The 19,407-nt window shown below is 37.8% G+C and overlaps 1 protein-coding gene across 1 annotated transcript in view; it reads left to right on the top strand.

The window, feature by feature from the left end:
* The window catches only part of PLA2G4A (phospholipase A2 group IVA), a 78,326-nt gene extending 62,437 nt beyond the window's left edge, over positions 1-15,889 (top strand). Inside the window, 5 exon segments of the mRNA XM_032226985.1 lie at positions 2,598-2,782; positions 6,975-7,170; positions 9,143-9,169; positions 9,172-9,299; positions 15,450-15,889. Coding sequence (XP_032082876.1) covers positions 2,598-2,782; positions 6,975-7,170; positions 9,143-9,169; positions 9,172-9,299; positions 15,450-15,578 — 665 coding nt within the window. The 3' untranslated portion in view covers positions 15,579-15,889.
* The last annotated feature ends 3,518 nt before the right edge of the window (positions 15,890-19,407 follow it).

The following is a 19,407-nucleotide window of genomic DNA, read 5'->3' as shown; positions in this document are numbered from 1 at the left end:
GTGTAAGCCATCCTTGGATCCAGCCAAACTGGATCATTTAGTTCATTCAAGTCGAGGTTATCTCCAGATTGCCAGAATGGAATATAGGATCATCCAAGAATAGTTGTAATCTTAGACCAGTTGATGCCAGATGGAGATATTTGTTCTCATCAACAGGAAATGCCCTTTCCAAAACCTTTTGCCAGGTATATCATAGAATCATATAGGGCTGGAGGGTTCCACCACAAATCCGCGAAGCCCTTTATCCGCGGAGACATAAGCGTGAAGACTAATTCGCGCCGTTCTAAGAGCTAAGGAAAAACGCGACCCTAACGCGATGACATAATCGCGGAGGGCAAATTGCGCATTCCCAAGCACTCAGTACCCTAAACCTAACCCTAAACCTAACCCTAACCCTAAACCTAACCCTAATGCTAACCCTAACGCTAAAACCTTAACGCTAAACCTAACCCTAAAACTAACCCTAACCCTAAACCTAGCCCTAAAACAAACCCCTAACCTAACGTTTACCTTAATTGAAGTCGACTTTCTGCCGGGGCGCCGTTTTAAAGCGCCCTTCTGTTGCAGCGCTGTTGTCGCGGCGGTGATGACACGTGGTAATGACGTCACGGCTTTAGCGCTGCAATTTTATCATCGCGATTTTGACGACCGTGTTTTGTCGTGCCACCGGGGCTGGAGGTCTGCTAGTCCAACTTGCTGCCCAAGGGAGGATATTGCTCAGCAGTCCCTCTTTAAGCAAGACCCTATGGGGGTCTCTTGATTAGAAGGTTAAATTCTTACTTCTATTGAAGGAAGCATTTTGAATCCATCAATTGTCATATTATTTAAGTAAACATTTCTTTTATGGTATATACAGTATAACAAGAATATATATAAAAGGCACGTTCTACCGAATAGGTGCGAACTGGTAGGAACCCACCTCTGCAATGCCACTATCCCTCTTCTCCCCATCTTCACTTGGACTTATTATCACTCTAAATATCCTGAAAATGGTTACAGTAGTTTCCTAACACTATAAATAATTGCTTGCTTTTATTTGAACCAGATATGCAAGACTTTCAAGTATTTTAATTTTTTTTTCCACAAAATGTTGCTGAATTTTTTTAAAAAAAGAAAGCACAAAAAAGAAAGTTGCAAAGAGAAAAAAGGGAAAAAGCAGCAGTGGGAGAAGGGTGTCTATAAGAAGGGGAAAATGCTATAGAAAAGAAAAAGTTCTGATTTTCTTTGGAACAAGCATGAAATACAATGACCCCTCTTGAACGATAGAAAACCGTAGCACGGAGGTTCTGTGGTTATAAACAAGTTTCTAGTCATCCGATCCCAAGGTTACAGTTCATTTCTTTCAGCTTTGAGGAAAAAGACCCAATTGTGGTTTCCAAGAAGAAACAAAGCTAAATAAAGTGTTTTCTTTCAACCAAACAGTCAGTTCATCATCTTCACCAATTCCAGTAAACTTCATCTATTTTTCCATTGTTGATATTTGGAGATCTTTTTTTTTTTTTGGCAAAAATAATCATTTTATTTCAGTATTCATAATTCTGTACAGTGTCTTCACGTGGCGTGGGATACATTAATGTGAGTAAAATATTAATTTTGATAATGGGTGCTTTAAGAAACAGGAGTATCTGTTTTTTGTTTTTTTTCATTTGAGGATTTGCTTCATCTTCATCGTCTGTAGGAGAATGTTTCCTGCTCTGTTCTGGTCTCCGAATGGCAGGAGAAGATTTCCAAAACTCTGCGTACATTTTTCAATATATAACATTTCCCCAGCAAAAAAAGCCACAGCACCAACCACCACTACTGTATTCAAAGAAGCAGTCTTGATAAATCCCTTTACTAATTTTAGTAATTAGTCCTTGAGCAATCAGCATACTTCCAAGAGAAAGAGGAAGAGTTCTGTACCAGAAGCTTTCTTCTTTACACCGTTGATTGATAATTTCAATCTCTTTCCCAGTGAGTCTTCTTGGATAACTGAGTAGACTCTGGAAATAAAAGCCTGAGTCTATTTTCTGTCGAAGAGGCCAAGGTATTCTACTGGAGTAGAATCCATGTTTCGTCCGTGGTTCTAGCAAACCTCAAAACCCACAAATGCGAGTATCCTTTCTCCCGGGTGCCCGCTAGCTTCTCCCGCTTCTTCCGTCACTTTCCTCCACCCCCCCGGGGTCGCCTCGACCCTCAGCGGGACCTGCCTGTAGAGAAGAGATGCCTTTGCCGCTAGGCCAGGCCCTCAGGGGGTTTTTGCCTCTTTCGGTAGGGCGCCCGAGGGCCTGGGGATCTTTTCATTGTTGTATATAAAGAAGTCTTGCTGCTGTTACCATGTATAAAAAAAAGAATCTCATGGGTTTTTTTTTTAAATCATTTTGTGTGCCCATCAAATGTAAAACAAAACTCTCTGGTTTCAATTGTGCATCCTGTGCATTCAATTGTGAATTCAATTTTAGAATTCTCGGAATTTACACACACACATCTGATCCCAATATTTCTTAGCTTTCTTGCACGTAAGAAAAACTTTCAAGTGTTTTTTTTAAATTTGAAACATGAGAATTTGTTTTGGAAAACGGCATAAATCCTTGCTCTCGTTACCTCTCTTTTCCTAGATCCCAATGAATTTGACAGGATATTGGAACCTCTGGATGTAAAGAGTAAAAAAATTCATGTTGTGGACAGTGGACTTACTTTTAATTTGCCATATCCACTTATCTTAAGACCACAGCGAGGAGTGGATCTTATTATCTCGTTTGATTTTTCGGCTCGCCCCAGTGATTCTAGCCCTCCTTTTAAGGTGAGTAATCTAGGGCAGTTATGGACTTGAATTGACACCTTGGCAACATATATCACTCTAGATTTTAAGTTTGTAAGTCTTCCAACAAGTTCTGAGTGGTGGCTTAGAGGTTGGAGCAGATTCAAGAAAGATCAATATTAGAGTTCCCATTGAGCTACATAAACCTGAAGTAGTCAGCCTTCTTCAGCTCAATCCTACCGCATAGAAGGGAGGGGATAAAAGGGAGGGGAGGGGATAAAAGGAGAGGTAGATCAGTTATAAATAGAATGAACATAAATTTATTATATATTTGTGATGTAGATATTACATTTAAGAAAAAGAATAGTAAACATTGAGGAGGAGATAGCATCCTTGATTGGGCATTTTCTAATCAACCTAAATCATTGTCAACGGACTCTTCTATGGTTATTTAGCTACAGTGTGGATTGGAAACTAGATCTGTTCTAAGGACTAGACACAATTTTCCCCTTGGCTAAAGAGTTTTGATAATATTTGGAGGGTTATTTTTGTGTGCACGAAATTATTATTCTAGCATTAGAGAGAAGCTATTTCCACTAGCACAAAGTCTTTTATTCTCCTGTGGAATGACTGCAAGGATAGCTTAGCCAAGTCACCCTCCGTGGAATAAGTCCAAAGAGGTGAAACACAAAACAGATTTCTCTGCTTTATGCCGTGGCCTCATCTGTCCTACATATTATTCCCCTCTGTGAAAAATGTGGGTGGACTGAAACTCAACATCTTGAATTGCTCCAACTAGAATATCTTAAACAATGGTTTTGCCTAAACCTGGCCATTTCATGCCATGGTCCCTTTGGGAAATGTACCGTTCAGATATTTTGTTGAATATACAAACTATGCTTGTGACTTATTTGGCCCACTGAAAGAAGTAAATTCTCATTCATTTATTGTGCTGTAAATATGACTTTGTAATACTACCAGGAAAAATTTCAGAAAGTGATAACATTATACATTTGGGGGAATATTTGGCACGTTGATCATACAATACATACTTGAGAATAATGTCATAGCTTTTGGGAAACATGGAAAAAATAGAAATTGAGCCGTAAGTGTCAGTGTAATTTGTAACATTAAAGGAACTGCCTTAATGACGCAGGAAATGTTATGACCCTCTTGTTTAATAGAGATCCACTCTTTTATAGTCAATTAAGTGTTACATTTATAATTGCAACCATACCAAACTCATGGGGTAGTGTTTCTCACAAAAAGCTACTGGCAAAGTAATAATATACTGATAAAGTGGAATGTGGGATTTTGAATAGTAACATCCCCAAACTTTGTTGTTCGAAAGCTTGGATTATGCTTTATACATCTTGCTAACTTTATGGACACCACATTTTCCACACAGAGGGAAGAAGAAATAGGATTCTCTCTATTATTCTTGCCGTTTGAAGAGTACCACCTCAATTCTGCCGATTTATTAGGATCTTAAAAAGCAATAAAGCCTAACATTTATATTATCCAACAGCTAATCACAAACAGATGTTGAAGGGCCATCCAATGTTGCACCACATGACCATTATTTAGAATCTGATATTCTTCAGTTTCCAAAGAGTGTATTAAGAGGTTCAGCTGCTGACTAGATATTGGCATTTTTATTTTTTACTACGCCTTTCCCCCTAAAATCAAGACCTCTCCGGATAATAAGCCTAACTGGGCTTTTGAGTGCATGTGCTAAATAAGCCCCAAAATATGCACCACAGCAGCAGCCAGGAGGTGACCACACTTTCTGCCTCCTGCACCTCAAAATAATAAGACCTCCCCAAAATAAGGCCAAGGGCTTATTTTTGGGGGAAACACAGCAATATAAGAAAGAGGAGGAAAGAAAGAAATCATTATATCTGCTAGTCATTGATCATATTTTATTAACAAATAAAACATTTAAGCAGTCATGATTTTCTACTAATAAAAAAGAAGTATGGGATGAATTGTCATGTTCTGAAGCAGAGCCATCTTACAATGTTGTTTCTCCAACTCTTATTCAAAGTACAAATATTAAATGGGGGTCAAATGAATAAATAAGATTACATTTTTATTGCATTTTCCCTATTTAATGTTCTCTTAACTGAAGCAAAGATAAGTGATATCATTATGGCAGGAAATAGGGTATTTCCTTCACCAGAGGAAAAGTACATTGAAATCAAGAGAAAGCTACAATTTTTATGGTATTTTACACTCCTCATGCCTCTTCACAGCAAAGATTGGTGCTATGTACATGTTTAATGAGTATTGAACAGAAATGGCTAAATTTGGTTCAAACATAGAGGTATCACATATGAGCTATATTTCTGATAATTTTCCTTTGAAAGGGGAAGAATCACTAGAAGCTCAAAAAAGTACTAGAAATAAAAACAATGATTGTCTTTTCATCTAGTGTTAAACACTAAAAAAAATTAAACACTAGTCTTCACAACTATATTTGTGAAAGATGACAGTTACTTAATTTTGGCTTTTACAACTTTCCTTTGACATACTAATTGAAGGAACTTATGTTATTGCCAAGCTGCAAGAATTGATGTTATTTTTGATTTCCAGCTTTTCTATAGTGAGAAATTACCATAAGCTCCTAAAAACAGGAAGTCTACAAGATGGAATATGAAATTGTTGTTAACAAATGTCTTTCCATGCATGTTCGTTCTGTTTCTCTAAAATACGTTTCGATTAGAATTTTACAATGCAATAAAGACCTAAAAACGGAACAGTAGAATAAGAAAAAGAAAAAAAATATAGGAAATAAAAAAAGAAAAGAACTGAAAAAAGAAAGAAAATGCAGAATTTTGACTGCCACACTTCCTTCTCTGAACGTCTTTAAAAAGAGTCTTTATCATTTTTTGCCTGGCCAACTTGAATCAGCTTTGGCATTTTTATGAACTTCATCTATCCATTCCTTGATTGTGGGTATTCATGCTATCTTTTCTGTGTGGTTTTGTGGTTTTGTAGATATGGGAATATGTTTTGTAATCTGCAATGGCACGGACAGGGTAGCTCTGTTTCGAAGGAGAAAGGGTGCCAGTATGTGATTTCCAGTTTCCAAAACAGAACTAAAGCAATTGTTTGTCCTCTGGATAGAATAATGTGGTTGCAGTATGCGTTCTTGTACATTTGCCCAGCTGAGAAATCCATGTGATGGAAAGGATTACACATTATCACTTAGCGCATTGTACTTAGTGCAATGTGAAATCTGAATCGTTATTTTGCAATAAAGTTTTTATTTTGTTTTGTCATTTTATTGGGTTAGGAATATTTACTTCTTATGATTTTAATGTTTTTACATTGTAAGCCGCACAGAGTCACTTCAAAACCAGATGGGTGGCAAATAAATTTAATTAATAATTTAAAATAATAATAAAATATTAGAAGACTATGTTTATGGGGACTCTCAGTCATCTGAGTCATGGTTGGCTTGAAGGGGCTTTTTCAAAAGGCAAACTGGACTTTGCTTTTCTTGAAGGACATTCACTTCTCCTTCAATAAGCTTCAGTTCTAAATGAATGGTGGAGGATGGTTATCAGTGGTGGGTTTCAAAAATTGTTTCGAACCTACTCTGTGGGTGTGGCCTCCTTTGTGGGAGTGGCTTGCCACCCATGTGACCGTATGGGAGGGGCTTGCCGCCCATGTGACCGGATATGAAGATGCCGACGACACTTGTCAGAACCACCTTAAATTACCTAACACACAGCACTGGCATCCATAAGAATAGGATGTCAACTTGTTTTTTAAAAGGCATCTTTGGTTTGCGTTAAAACAACTTCAACACACGCAATGTTCTGATTGCACCACAAACGCAGTAGTCATCCTTACCTTTCACAGAGGCACTGAGTTTTATAAATAGGAGCATGATAGTGTAGAATGATCATATCCACGGACCAGTGGTGGGTTTCAAAAAAGTTTGGAAGCTCTTCTGTAGGTGTGGCCTGCTTTCCGGGTCCACTGGTGGAACCTCTTCTAACCGGTTCAGTAGATTTGATGAACCGGTTCTACCGAATAGGTGCGAACTGGTAGGAACCCACCTCTGATGGTTATGATGTGCATCCTTCCATCTTCCAGCGTTCAGTCAGAAGAATAGAAGACTATTCTCTTTTCTCTCAATTATGCATGATTGTATCAGTTTGTTCCTTTCTTGTGTTCCTTTATATGACGTCTGTGTCTTGAAACAATGTGACTTTCTTTCCAGGAAATTTTACTTGCTGAAAAATGGGCCAAAATGAACAACCTTCCTTTCCCGAAAATAGACCCAAATGTGTTTGATCGTGAAGGGTTAAAAGAGTGCTACGTCTTCAAACCCAAAAATCCTGCATCTGAAATAGATTGTCCCACGATTATTCATTTTGTTTTGGCCAATATCAGCTTCAGAAATTACAAAGCACCAGGTCAGTGCCAGAAAAACATCGTTACCACAAAAAATAAATCTGACAACCAGTTCTTTGTAAAGATAAGCCTTGCTCTGTATGGATTTATGTTCTTTTATTTTATTTTTTAACACTGAATTTACTCCTTTTTTCTGTCTTTTCTTTTGGACACTACAGGGAAAGGGAGGTAGGAATGGACACAATTAATTTCAAATATAAGGAAGTATATCTTAGCTTATCAGTTTGTTTAGATCAGATGGGCAATGTAATGTAAATAAAGTCACATTTTTGCCAACAATGCAATTGTACTCTAGATTTGGATTTCTTGTCTGTTTGAAGAACAGCTTAAGAACAATCCCGCCTTCTCAAGAATCTTAAAACAATAGGAAAAACTCTGCAAAAAAAAAGTCCAATAACTTATGGCATCATGGTATTGGCCCGGGTACTTGAGAGACCACCTGCTGCCAATTACCTCCAATAGACCGATCAGATCCCACAGATTAGGCCTCCTCCGAATTCCATCCGCCGGCCAATGCCGTCTGGCGACTACCCGGAGGAGAGCATTCTCTGTGGCTGCTCCGACCCTCTGGAACGAGCTTCCCGTGGAGATTCAAACCCTCACCCCTCCAGGCCTTCCGCAAAGCCTTTAAAATCTGGCTGTTCCGACAGGCCTGGGGCTAAAGAGTTTTTGCCCCCCTTCTCGAATGGTATGGTTGTTGTGTGTTTTTAAATTTTGTATTGTTATGTTTCGTCTTTTTATCCCCGTCTGTACCCCCTTCCCTGATTGAATTGTGAGCCGCCCTGAGTCCCCTTCAGGGAAAAGGGCGGCATATAAATTGTAATCAATCAATCAATCAATGTGACTACGAAACCAATTATTTTTGGTTTTCACACACACTCCAATTTTGTACAGGTAGTCCTCTACTTAAAACCATAATTGAACTCAAATTTTCCTTTGCTAAGCAAGTGAGTTGTTAAGTTTACGACCTTTTCTGCCAGAGTTTGTTAAATTACTACAATGGTTAAGGAAATGCAGTGAGTCTGGTTTCCCCCATTGACTTTACTTGTCGGAAGCCAGCTGGAAAGGTTAGAAAAGATGATGACATGAGTCCAGGACATTGCAACTGTCATAAATACGTACAACTGTCAAGCACCCCGAATTTTGATCACGTGATCACGGGGATGCGGCAACATTTCTCAGTGTGAAAATCAAACAGTCATTGAATAAATGGTTGTAAGACAAGGACTACCTATATCGTATCCAGCCGTAAAAATATTGGTCAGTTTTTCATAAAGCTTGTATAGTCTATGCCAACTTTGTCAAACTTTGTACACAGAAGTTAAGCAGTTTAGACTTATATAGCAGTTAGACTTATATACCGCTTCATAGGGCTTTCAGCCCTCTCTAAGCGGTGTACAGAGTCAGCATATTGCCCCACAGTCTGGGTCCTCATTTCACCCACCTCGGAAGGAGGGAAGGCTGAGTCAACCCCGAGCCGGTGAGATTTGAACCGCCGAACTGCAGATAGCAGTCAGCTGAAGCGGCTGCAGTACAGCACTCTAACCACTGTGCCACTTCGGCTCTTAATTCTACAGGCAACTGATTCTGGATTAATATATTATATTTAATGGATCTTCTTTACCTTTAAAGATGTTTTTTTGTATTCTTGGTTTTCAGTTGTTATTCATTCAATCTCTTTGCGATCTTTGGAGCAAATGTGTATGGCATCTTAAAAAGATTCTGAAACCAATAAGCCAAAATTCCATTTCAGACAGTATCAAAGGTTCAGTAAGATTCACTAATGTTTCACTGACTTTGGTTGCTTATTCCTAGTAGCATTTTCAGCGTGCATAGGGATTTAAAGACTGAAAGGGGGAGGAGGAGCTTACAAGGGGAAATTTACAGTTATTAAACAATTCAATTGCATGCATTCTATACCCACCTGCTGATTATTGGTCTTAAGGTATCTCCTACGTCACTCTCTAATTATAGGTGTTCCAAGAGAAACTCAAGAAGAGAAAGATTTGCTGACTTTGATATTTTTGATGATCCTGACTCACCATTCTCCACCTTCAATTTCCAGTATTCCCATGAGGCTTTCAACAGGTTGCACGATCTGATGGAGTTCAATACCCTTAACAACTTACAGGTATGTATAATATACAAGGGAATTTTTAAATGCTCTGTTGAATTCAGTGGACTCGTATTATCTACCATTTAAGTGTCCTTTATCTTGATAATTGTTATTAATTTCTAGATAATTCCCTTTCACTTTCAAAGCCAGAAAGAAAACGGGATAACAGATAACATAAAATAAAAATGTGTGTGTTAAATAACACAGCCAATGCCCTTTGTGGTGATCCTGCTGCTATAGCTTACTTGTATATAATGGTCCCAATTTTGATATCAGGGGGGGAAAACCCACTCATAAAAAAAACACTCAGTTTCTATATTATTCTTTGAAGAGCAAGGGATGGAAAAAGAAAATTATTAAATATGGACAAATGGACAATACAATAAATGGTCAATGAAGCTGTTGGGCAATGCCAGAACCATAGGTTTATTGGGCAAAAGTAATAATTTCCTCAATTATGGGAGATAAGGAAAAAATATGTTCATATTGTCCCTACTTCTTGCCTTGAGTTCTGCAAACGAAGCCTGGGGAAAAAAACCAAGATTCCTGTTGCTGTTTTGAAGTGCTTTCTGCTTTAGAATTCCATTGATTCTTATCCTGCATGAGAGTTATACCTATTATTTCTTCAGCAGTTGGGAAAAGTAGATGAGTAGGCAGAAATGATTTCTACATCTAATTAAGCAGTTCTTTTATTCAGTGAGCACAGAGTGCAGAATAATTGTTGTACAGTGGGGCAAAAAAGTATTTGGTCAGCCACCAATTGTGCAAGTTCTCCCACTTAAAAAGATGAGAGAGGACCGTAATTGACATCATAGGTAGACCTCAACTATGAGAAATGAGAAAACAAATCCAGACAATGACATTGTCTGATTTGGAAAGAATTTATTTGCAAATTATGGTGGAAAATAAGTATTTGATCACCTACAAACAAGCAAGATTTCTGGCTCTCACAGACCTGTAACTTCTTCTTTAAGAGGCTCCTCTGTCCTCCACTCATTACCTGTATTAATGGCACCTGTTTAAACTAGTTAGCAGTAGAAAAGACACAACCTCAAACAGTCACATTCCAAACTTTACTATGGTGAAGGCCAAAGAGCTGTCGAAGGACACCAGAAACAAAATTGTAGACCTGCACCAGGCTGGGAAGACTGAATCTGCAATAGGCAAGAAACTTGGTGTGAAGAAATCAACTGTGGGAGCAATAATTAGAAAAATGGAAGACATACAAGACCACTGATAATCTCCCTCGATCTGGGGCTCCACGCAAGATCTCACCCCGTGGGGTCAAAATGATCACAAGAACGGTGAGCAAAAATCCCAGAACCACACGGGGGGACCTAGTGAATGACCCGCAGAGAACTGGAACCAACATAACAAAGGCTACCATCAGTAACACACTACGCCACAAGGGACTCAGATCCTGCAGTGCCAGACATGTCCCCCTGCTTAAGCCAGTACATGTCCGGCCCCGTCTGAAGTTTGCTAGAGAGCATTTGGATGATCCAGAAGAGGACTGGGAGAATGTCATATGGTCAGATGAAATCAAAGTAGAACTGTTTGGTAGAAACACAACTCGTTGTGTTTGGAGGACAGAGAATGCTGAGTTGCATCCAAAGAATACCATACCTATGTGAAGCACAGGAGTGGCAACATCATGTTTTGGGCTGTTTCTCTGCAAAGGGACCAGAACGACTGATCAGTGTACAGGAAAGAATGAATGGGGCCATGTATCATGAGATTTTGAGTGCAAACCTCCTTCCATCAGCAAAGGCATTGAAGATGAAACTTGGCTGGGTCTTTCAGCATGACAATGATCCCAAACACACCGCCCCGGCAATGAAGGAGTGGCTTCGTAAGAAGCATTTCAAGGTCCTGGAGTGGCCTAGCTAGTCTCCAGATCTCAACTCCATGGAAAACCTTTGGAGGGAGTTGAAAGTCCATGTTGCCCAGCGACAGCCCCAACACATCACTGCTCTAGAGGAGATCTGCATGGAGGAATGGACCAACATACCAGCAACAGTGTGTGCCAACCTTGTGAAGACTACAGACACGTTTGACCTTTGTCATTGCCAACAAAGGATTATAACAAAGTATTGAGATGAACTTTTGATATTGAACAAATACTTATTTTCCACCATAATTTGCAAAGAAATGTGTGTGTATGTATGTGGTGTGTGTGTGTGTGTATGTGTATATATATAAAAATATCTTTATTTGCTTCAGTAATCTAGATTAGGGTTTAAGAAAGAATTATTTAAATATTAAAATCCTTCTATATTCGTTGCAAATCTATCTGTAGATAAATGAGGCATTTATTTGTTTTTGTTTTTTTATTCACAGAAAGGGGTTCAGCAAGATATATGTAAATGGGAATGATCTTAATTCTTAATTGATTGATCTTAATTCTTAATTGAAAGAAATCTTTGCTTTCTTCTAAAAAGCAGTAGGCAAAAAACCTTGGATTTTCTTTTTATTGATTCCTTCTGAATATGACTATCACCCCAAACTGTGAATGATCCTATTTCAGAATGATGCAGACCTATTCTTAGGGCCAATATTACCCAATATTAGCATTGAGGAAACATCTAATTGTCATCTCAACCTGGTTCATTCTAATGTGTTTGACCTTAATTCCAACAGTCTCCAACCAGCCTATACATTGTCTATGTGGTCTGGGCCTGAAGTTCTCTTGAGGCTGAAAGCAATTTCCCTAAGCATTCCTATGGGCGGAGTATCTTTTGTCAGTCATCCAGTCATAATTGTCCCAAAATTGTTTTTTCAAGAAGCAACTGGACTTTCTTGTTTTTCTTTAAAGGCACTTTGCTTCTCATCCAAGAAGCTTCTTCAGCTCTGACTAGATGGCGGGGAAGGATTTATACTCCTTGCACACAAAGTTGGTCATTTGCATTCTTTTAGATAATCGTTGAGACCACCTGGAGGTTTATCTGAGTCCTCAGGGCCACCTGACTAAGGCAGATGGGTGTGGAGCCTCCTTGGAACTGCTGAAAGGAAGGTGTTATGAAGAGATAGATGATGTTGTATCGATCTTCTTGGGCGAGAAGCAAAATGTCTTCGAAGAAAAACAAGAAAGCCCAGTTGCCTAGGGGAGGAGTAGCAATAGCAGTTAGCAGTTAGACTTAGTAGTTGGCAACAATTTGGAATGCAATGCCTATGGTCCACTCAGCCCCTCCCATATAATGCAATCCATGCTGGAGTTGTTCTTTAAGGATTTGAGAAAATTTCAAAATCATACCCAGTGTGCTTCTCCTTTCTTATTTGCTCTAAAAACTATGGTCAAGCATGTTATCAAAATATTTTTTAGATTGCTTTCTAAAGTTGTTCACTATTCCAAATGTAATGAAGCCTCTTTTTTACTAGATCTGATGCAATAGACTTCTCAGGCAGCACATCAACTTTCTGCTATTTGCTTAATGATGCCATCATGCAAATACAATTTGCATAATTTATATCATTTGATTGTGACCTCAATGTATTTTGTTTACATAGGCAAACATAAATATCCAAATATCTGTGTTGCCTGTATCTCTTAACTATTCGTCCCAGGTTCTTTCCCTAACTTAATCCATTAAGATGAGGTTTCGTTTGTAGAGTTATAAAACCACCTTGTTTTTCCTTGCTCTAACTCTAACCTTACTTTCTCATCATTGCTTAATTTCAGAAATCCATTTTAGGATTTAAGATATGAACCAAACCCTTAGAAGTAATAGGCCACTTTCATATTTAGGTCAGTTCTGGCCATGAATTTACTTGTTATGCTTTAATGAGTAGAGCTTCTAATCAATGCATATTGGGCAAAATTGCATGGTGAACTACTTCTACAGAATGCAGACATAACTTTGTTTATGGAAAAATAGAAAATTTGCTAATGTTTCATTAAAGAGAAAAAGGAAGGCACGACTTTCATTTGCATAGAAAATGACATTTTTGTTACCTTTAACATTTTGTAACCCATCCGCCCTTCCCATAGAAATTCTATATAGATGTTGATGCATGTTCAATGCAATGGAAATTTATCTATTTGTTAATTAATTAAATGTATATACTGCCCATCTCATGGTTTCAGGTGACTCTGAATGATAGAAGTTGATTTGAAGGTCTCTTTCACACAAAACTGAGAAATTGAGGAATGATTAAATGGAGAAGCTGGGAAACTTAGTTTATAGTTCTGCTCCTGGACAAAACCAGAGTCTTTATATGTAAAATAGAGTTGAAGTGGGTTTTTTTTTTGTCTAGACAGTTTAGTAATTACTAACATTACTTTTCTTACAAAAGTAGGAACTGTTGGCTATATTATGATTAAAAGATGCCATCTAGCGGTTAAATTTCATTCTCCATTTAAAAAAACACCACACTGCGTAAAAATTGAAATAAAAAGCATACATTATTAAATCATACATCACAATTGCTCATGATAATATTTTCATCAAAGTCTTCGCTATTGCATGCATTCACCTTTCATATAATCTCCTTAGCTCAGCCATAAGTAATTCTAACTGAAAATAGAGTTCCAGAAGTTAAACTATGCACATAATGTCTAAAAGAAGGGAAACATACCCCCCAAAGGATATACAAGATCAGTGCACATATTTCTTATCCATACCTTGGGGGAATAAGTCCAGCCCTTGCTTGCATGAAAGATATGCTAAAGATTTTTTGCTGCTGCTGCGTTTATGCACTTATGAAATTGTGCTATTAACTTTGGATCATGGCTAAAATCTGTCATCTTTCTGGAGAATGGTACCATAGTATACATTAGAAAGTGCCTTTCTCTTTTTATTTCAGAAAGAAGAAGATTGCAGCAATTTATTTATAGATAGATAGATAGATAGATAGATAGATAGATAGATAGATAGATAGATAGATAGATAGATATAGATGATAGATAGATAGATAGATAGATAGATAGATAGATAGATAGATAGATATGATGATGATAGATAGATAGATGATAGATAGATAGATAGATAGATAGATAGATAGATAGATAGATAGATGATAGATAGATAGATAGATAGATAGATATAGATAGATAGATAGATAGATAGATAGATAGATAGATAGATGATATATAGATAGATAGATAGATAGATAGATAGATAGATAGATAGATAGATGATAGATAGATGATAGATGATAGATGATAGATAGATAGATAGAGATGATAGATAGATGATAGATAGATAGTATAGATAGATAGATAGATAGATGATAGATAGATAGATAGATATAGATGATAGATAGATAGATAGATAGATATGATGATAGATGATAGATAGATGAGATAGATATATAGATAGAGAGAGATAGATAGATAGATAGATATAGATGATGATAGATAGATAGATAGATAGATAGATAGATTAGATGATAGATAGATAGATAGATATAGATAGATAGATAGATAGATAGATAGATAGTTAGATATGCAGGCAGGCTTGGGATGTGTGCATAAACTCTTTGGGACTCTCTAGTGTTTCACATTCAAACACTCAAAAAGAGACTTTGAATTATTCATGTGCTATATAATACATGTATGGGAAATGTATGTGTGTATAAACAATATACACAAAGAGACCGGATCGTTATTTCCATCAGAAATCATTTCTTTAATGTAATTGATCTTTTTGTTCATTTAGTGTAAAAATTATACAGTGCAAATCTGATAGACACTGTGTGTTTCACCAAAAATAAGACCCAACTAGAAAATACGCCCCTAGCATGATTTTTCAGGATGCTCATAATATAAGCCCTACCCCAAAAATAAGACCCAGTTAAGATCATCAGCCAGACAGACAATTTAGTACCGTATTTCCTGAAAAATAAGACGTAAGTGGAAATTAAGCTTTAATGCATCTTTTGGAGCAAAAATGAAGACCCGGTCTTATTTTCAGGGAAACACTATATTTCTTTAGAGGACGGTTCCATTGAGATTAATGGAACATATTTCTCTGCAAGCAGGCAGAGCATATATGACAGCAAATTTAGATACTTTTTAAAGGCTTTATCTTGTGAAAAAAAAGGAAAAAAGAACAACATTATATCCTTTGTTTGTGACTGATGCTTGTATAAATGAATAACAATGCTGGGTATTCTACTTTCACTACTAGTACAGTTTTGATGCTATTTTTGTGTCTTTTTTTGCAGGTAATCAAAGACGTGATAACAGACAGTATTGAGTATAGAAGGCAGAACCCATCACGCTGTTCTGTGTCCCTCAGCAATGTTGAAGCAAGGAGATACTTCAACAAAGCGAAAAGCAATAACCATACATAAGGATCAGTCTGAGTTTTGCTACTTAGAGCCAAGGATTGTGCATTGATCAAATAGACTATATGCAGAAAAGAATCCTCTGGGAGCGAATCATTACAAAATAAAGGAATACAATTGCATCCCTGATAATGATGATGATGAAAATGATAGCAGGTTTATTTACAGTTAGAAACCAAATAACATACAGTATAAATTCCAAAATATGACATAAAGGAAGAAGGAGAAAAAGAACAAAGTAAAATACTTAACACAATAGAATTCATAAACATCATAGTAGATAATAATGTTAAAATAAAGTAAAATTTAAAAAATGGTTCAGCTGGTTTTTCTTCAGATCATATAAATCTTCTGACCCAGAGTTATTCTTGCACATTTCTCCTCATTCCTTTAAAACACTTCTCCCCAGCAAGGTTTTTTCCCATATATTGATTTATTTAACATGTTGGAAGTTGTACAGTAATCTTAGGTAGTTAGAGGCTGAGTTGAGCCGTGGCACGACATAACCGCGAACGTCAAAAGCGTGCCGACAAAACCGCGGCGCTAAAACCGCGATGTCAAAAGCGTGCCGACAACAGCGCACCGACAACAGCACGCCAACAGAAGCGCGATTTAAGGGTTAGGGTTAGGGTTAGATTTAGGGTTATTTTAGGGTTATGTTACAGTGCTTCTGCGCTCATTCGTCTCTGTGGTTTTGACGGCGCGGTTTTGTCACCGCACTTTAGTCACACGCACTTTTCTCATACGCGCATTTGTGGTGGAACCGAGTTGAGCAACCATTATTTTAATAATACAGTACTCTCATTTTTATGTGAATAATCCGTGGTGGTATGAATGCTGTATTCTAAGTCAACTGTTTCTTCCCAGGGAATTATGTAAAAAATGTTTGTATCACTGTGAAATGAGTGTTAAAAATCTAAATCCATCTCCACCATCCATTCTTTTAACAGCATCAAGCACAAATGAGGTAGATAATAACATTGCTTTGTTTTGTTGAATTTTTATATAGTTGAACATAGTAGGCTCTTGATTTAGTTTAACTTATTTAAAGGACAGGGACTTTTTTTTTAAAAAAAATGTTTGTTTCTTTTTAAGTAAAGTTGTACATTCTATAAAGGGACTTAAACTATTAAACAAAGAGTAGCTTCCTTTCACAGTTAGGGACATATTCACAATTATTTGTATTGCCAATTGAGCCGTAAACATATAGGAAACCATTCTGCATAAACGTTTTTTTGCAAACCACTTGTTTTTTTTAAACTTTTTTTAAACACTATAGATTTCTTTCTTTCCCCTTCCATCACACTCCTGTCCCATTCAACCATCTGTCATTGTTGCAATTTGCATAATTCTAAATTGTAGAAGTTGTAGATTGTAGAAGTTTATTTATATGCCGCCCTTTTCCCTGGGGGGACTCAGGGCGGCTCACAACCCAAGGGGGAGGGGGAGACAAACTTTTAACATATAAGACAATATATAATTAAAAACACAACATTCATACCATTCGGGCGGGTTACAGTCTTAGCCCCAGGCCTGACGGGATAGCCAGATTCTGAGGATCTTCTAAATCACAATGGGGAATACTTTTTTTTAGCATAACTTGATCCATGAATTTATGCCTTACAATAAATGAATAATTGAGGCTGTTATGGCTTGCTAAATACCCCCAATTTGGTATTGTATACGAGCCACCCTATGAAATCATCATTCTGTAAATAATTTATGGAACATGTGAGAGATTTCAGAGCCAAATCATAGGCAGTCCTTCCCAGGTTATGCTCTCATCCCTTCTCTTGGTTCCTTAGTATATATAGTTATTTTCCCATCTAAGTAACAAGCAGGAATATACAGATAAGCTCTCTGGTAGAACAGTGTTGCTCTTCATGAATAGACTGCACCATCTGTTTTAGTTATGGAGTTGCCTTCTCAAAGAGCCGAGGTGGCGCAGTGGTTAGGGTGCAGTACTGCAGGCCACTTCAGCTGACTGCTATCTGAAGTTCAGCAGTTCAAATCTCACCGGCTCAGGGTTGACTCAGCCTTCCATCCTTCCGAGGTGGGTGAAATGAGGACCCGGATTGTTGTTGGGGGCAATGTGCTGACTCTGTAAACCGCTTAGAGAGGGCTGAAAGCCCTATGAAGCGGTATATAAGTCTAACTGCTATTGCTATTGCTATCAAACAAAACAGAAAATCCCTTTATATTTCCCTTGCTGGTTCGGGCTTATGACGTAAATCTTGACAAGATGGGCTGTGCCAATGCTTGCTACCTGAAGAATTAAATCTGGATGAACAATTAAGTCCAGCACTCAGGAAAAAAGGACAGATTGAATGCTAAAAGAATGATGTTGAGTAGGTATAAACTTGAATACATAAATAAACTGATTTCTTAATGTGGGGTTGTGTCTTCAAATCAACTTTTGATTCCTGGTGATTGCCTGGATAATTCTCTGCAGTTTTCTTGGAAGGTGTTTCAGGAAGTGGCTGGCCACTGCCGCCTTCTTAGGGCTGAGAGCAACTGGCATAAGATCACTCAAATGTTGACTTCATGTTGAAGATGGGATTAAAATGGATGACATTCCAATTTATAGCCTGGTCTCTTAAGCATCTCATATAGTTTAGAGACGAAGCTATATCCACTGAACCAGAAATTTGACCCAATATCAGATATCAGAATTGTATTACAGTTCTAGACCAGAACAAATAAAACACTTAATAAAATTAAAATTCTAGAATAAAATAATAAAAGATAAATCTTATATCTAGTTATTCGTTTTGTATGTACTCCTTGCTAGGAACTAAAAATCTGTTCAGAGTTAATTTGTTCCTATTTCTTCTTTGCTCCAGCACCCAAAACAGTGGTGGGTTTCAAAAACTTTTGGAACCTACTCTGTGGGTGTGGCCTCCTTTGTGGGAGTGGCTAGCCAGCCATGTGACCTGGTGGGAGTGGCTTGTCGGCCATGTGTTTTCTCTCTCTCTCTCTCTCTCTCTCTCTCTCTCTCTCTCTCTCTCTCTCCTTCCTTTTGTCTCTCTGTCCCTTTTTCTTTTTTTCTTTCATCTCTCTCATTTTTTCTTTATTTTTCTTTATTATTTCTTCTTTCTCTCTCTCTCTCTCTCCTCCTCTCTCTCTCTCTCTCTCTCTCTCTCTCTCTCTCTCTCTCTCTCTCTCTCTCTCGTCAATCTCTCTCTCTCTCTCTCTCTCTGTGTGTGTGTGGTGTGTGTGTGTAGCAGTGGTGGTTTCAAAATTTTTTGGAACCTCTTCTGTAGGTGTGGCCTGCTTTCCGGGTCCACTGGTGGAACCTCTTCTAACCGGTTCGGTAGATTTGACGAACCGGTTCTACCGAATAGGTGCGAACTGGTAGGAACCCACCTCTGACCCAAAAGCACCATTTGACTGCCCACAAGAGCCTTTACTTCCCTTAGTAGTTTTTCCCCACCTCCCTTCCAACACAAAAGAGATTTTAAACCTTTATTATGGCCAGACATTACACTGAAGCATAGTACATGCATACCTGCTATGACATTTTCACTGTCTAACGTATATTATTCAAGTGCTGGGAACATGAGAAGTTACGGTAACTGCATTGCTTTTGACTGGAATGTTGTCAAGTGATCTCATATTTGGGCAAATATCCATTCTTGAAGTAACACGATCCTCTTTGCCAAGTTGTAGCAGTTTGCAATGGCAAGTATTGCAAATATGTATGATCAGATCTTTCCTACTTGAATGCCGTTTCAAAATTAGTGATCCTTGGCTGTTAAAATGCTTTGTTTCAAAGCTTGTGTTGATCTCAGAACAAAAATATTAATGCCCCTGGAAACTGGAACAGAAGATCAAC

This window comes from Thamnophis elegans, chromosome 11, assembly GCF_009769535.1.
Source record: "Thamnophis elegans isolate rThaEle1 chromosome 11, rThaEle1.pri, whole genome shotgun sequence".
In the NCBI taxonomy this organism is placed as follows: Eukaryota; Metazoa; Chordata; class Lepidosauria; order Squamata; family Colubridae; genus Thamnophis; species Thamnophis elegans.
Note: the sequence above shows the minus strand (reverse complement) of the source record. Positions and strands in the feature narration are given on the sequence as shown.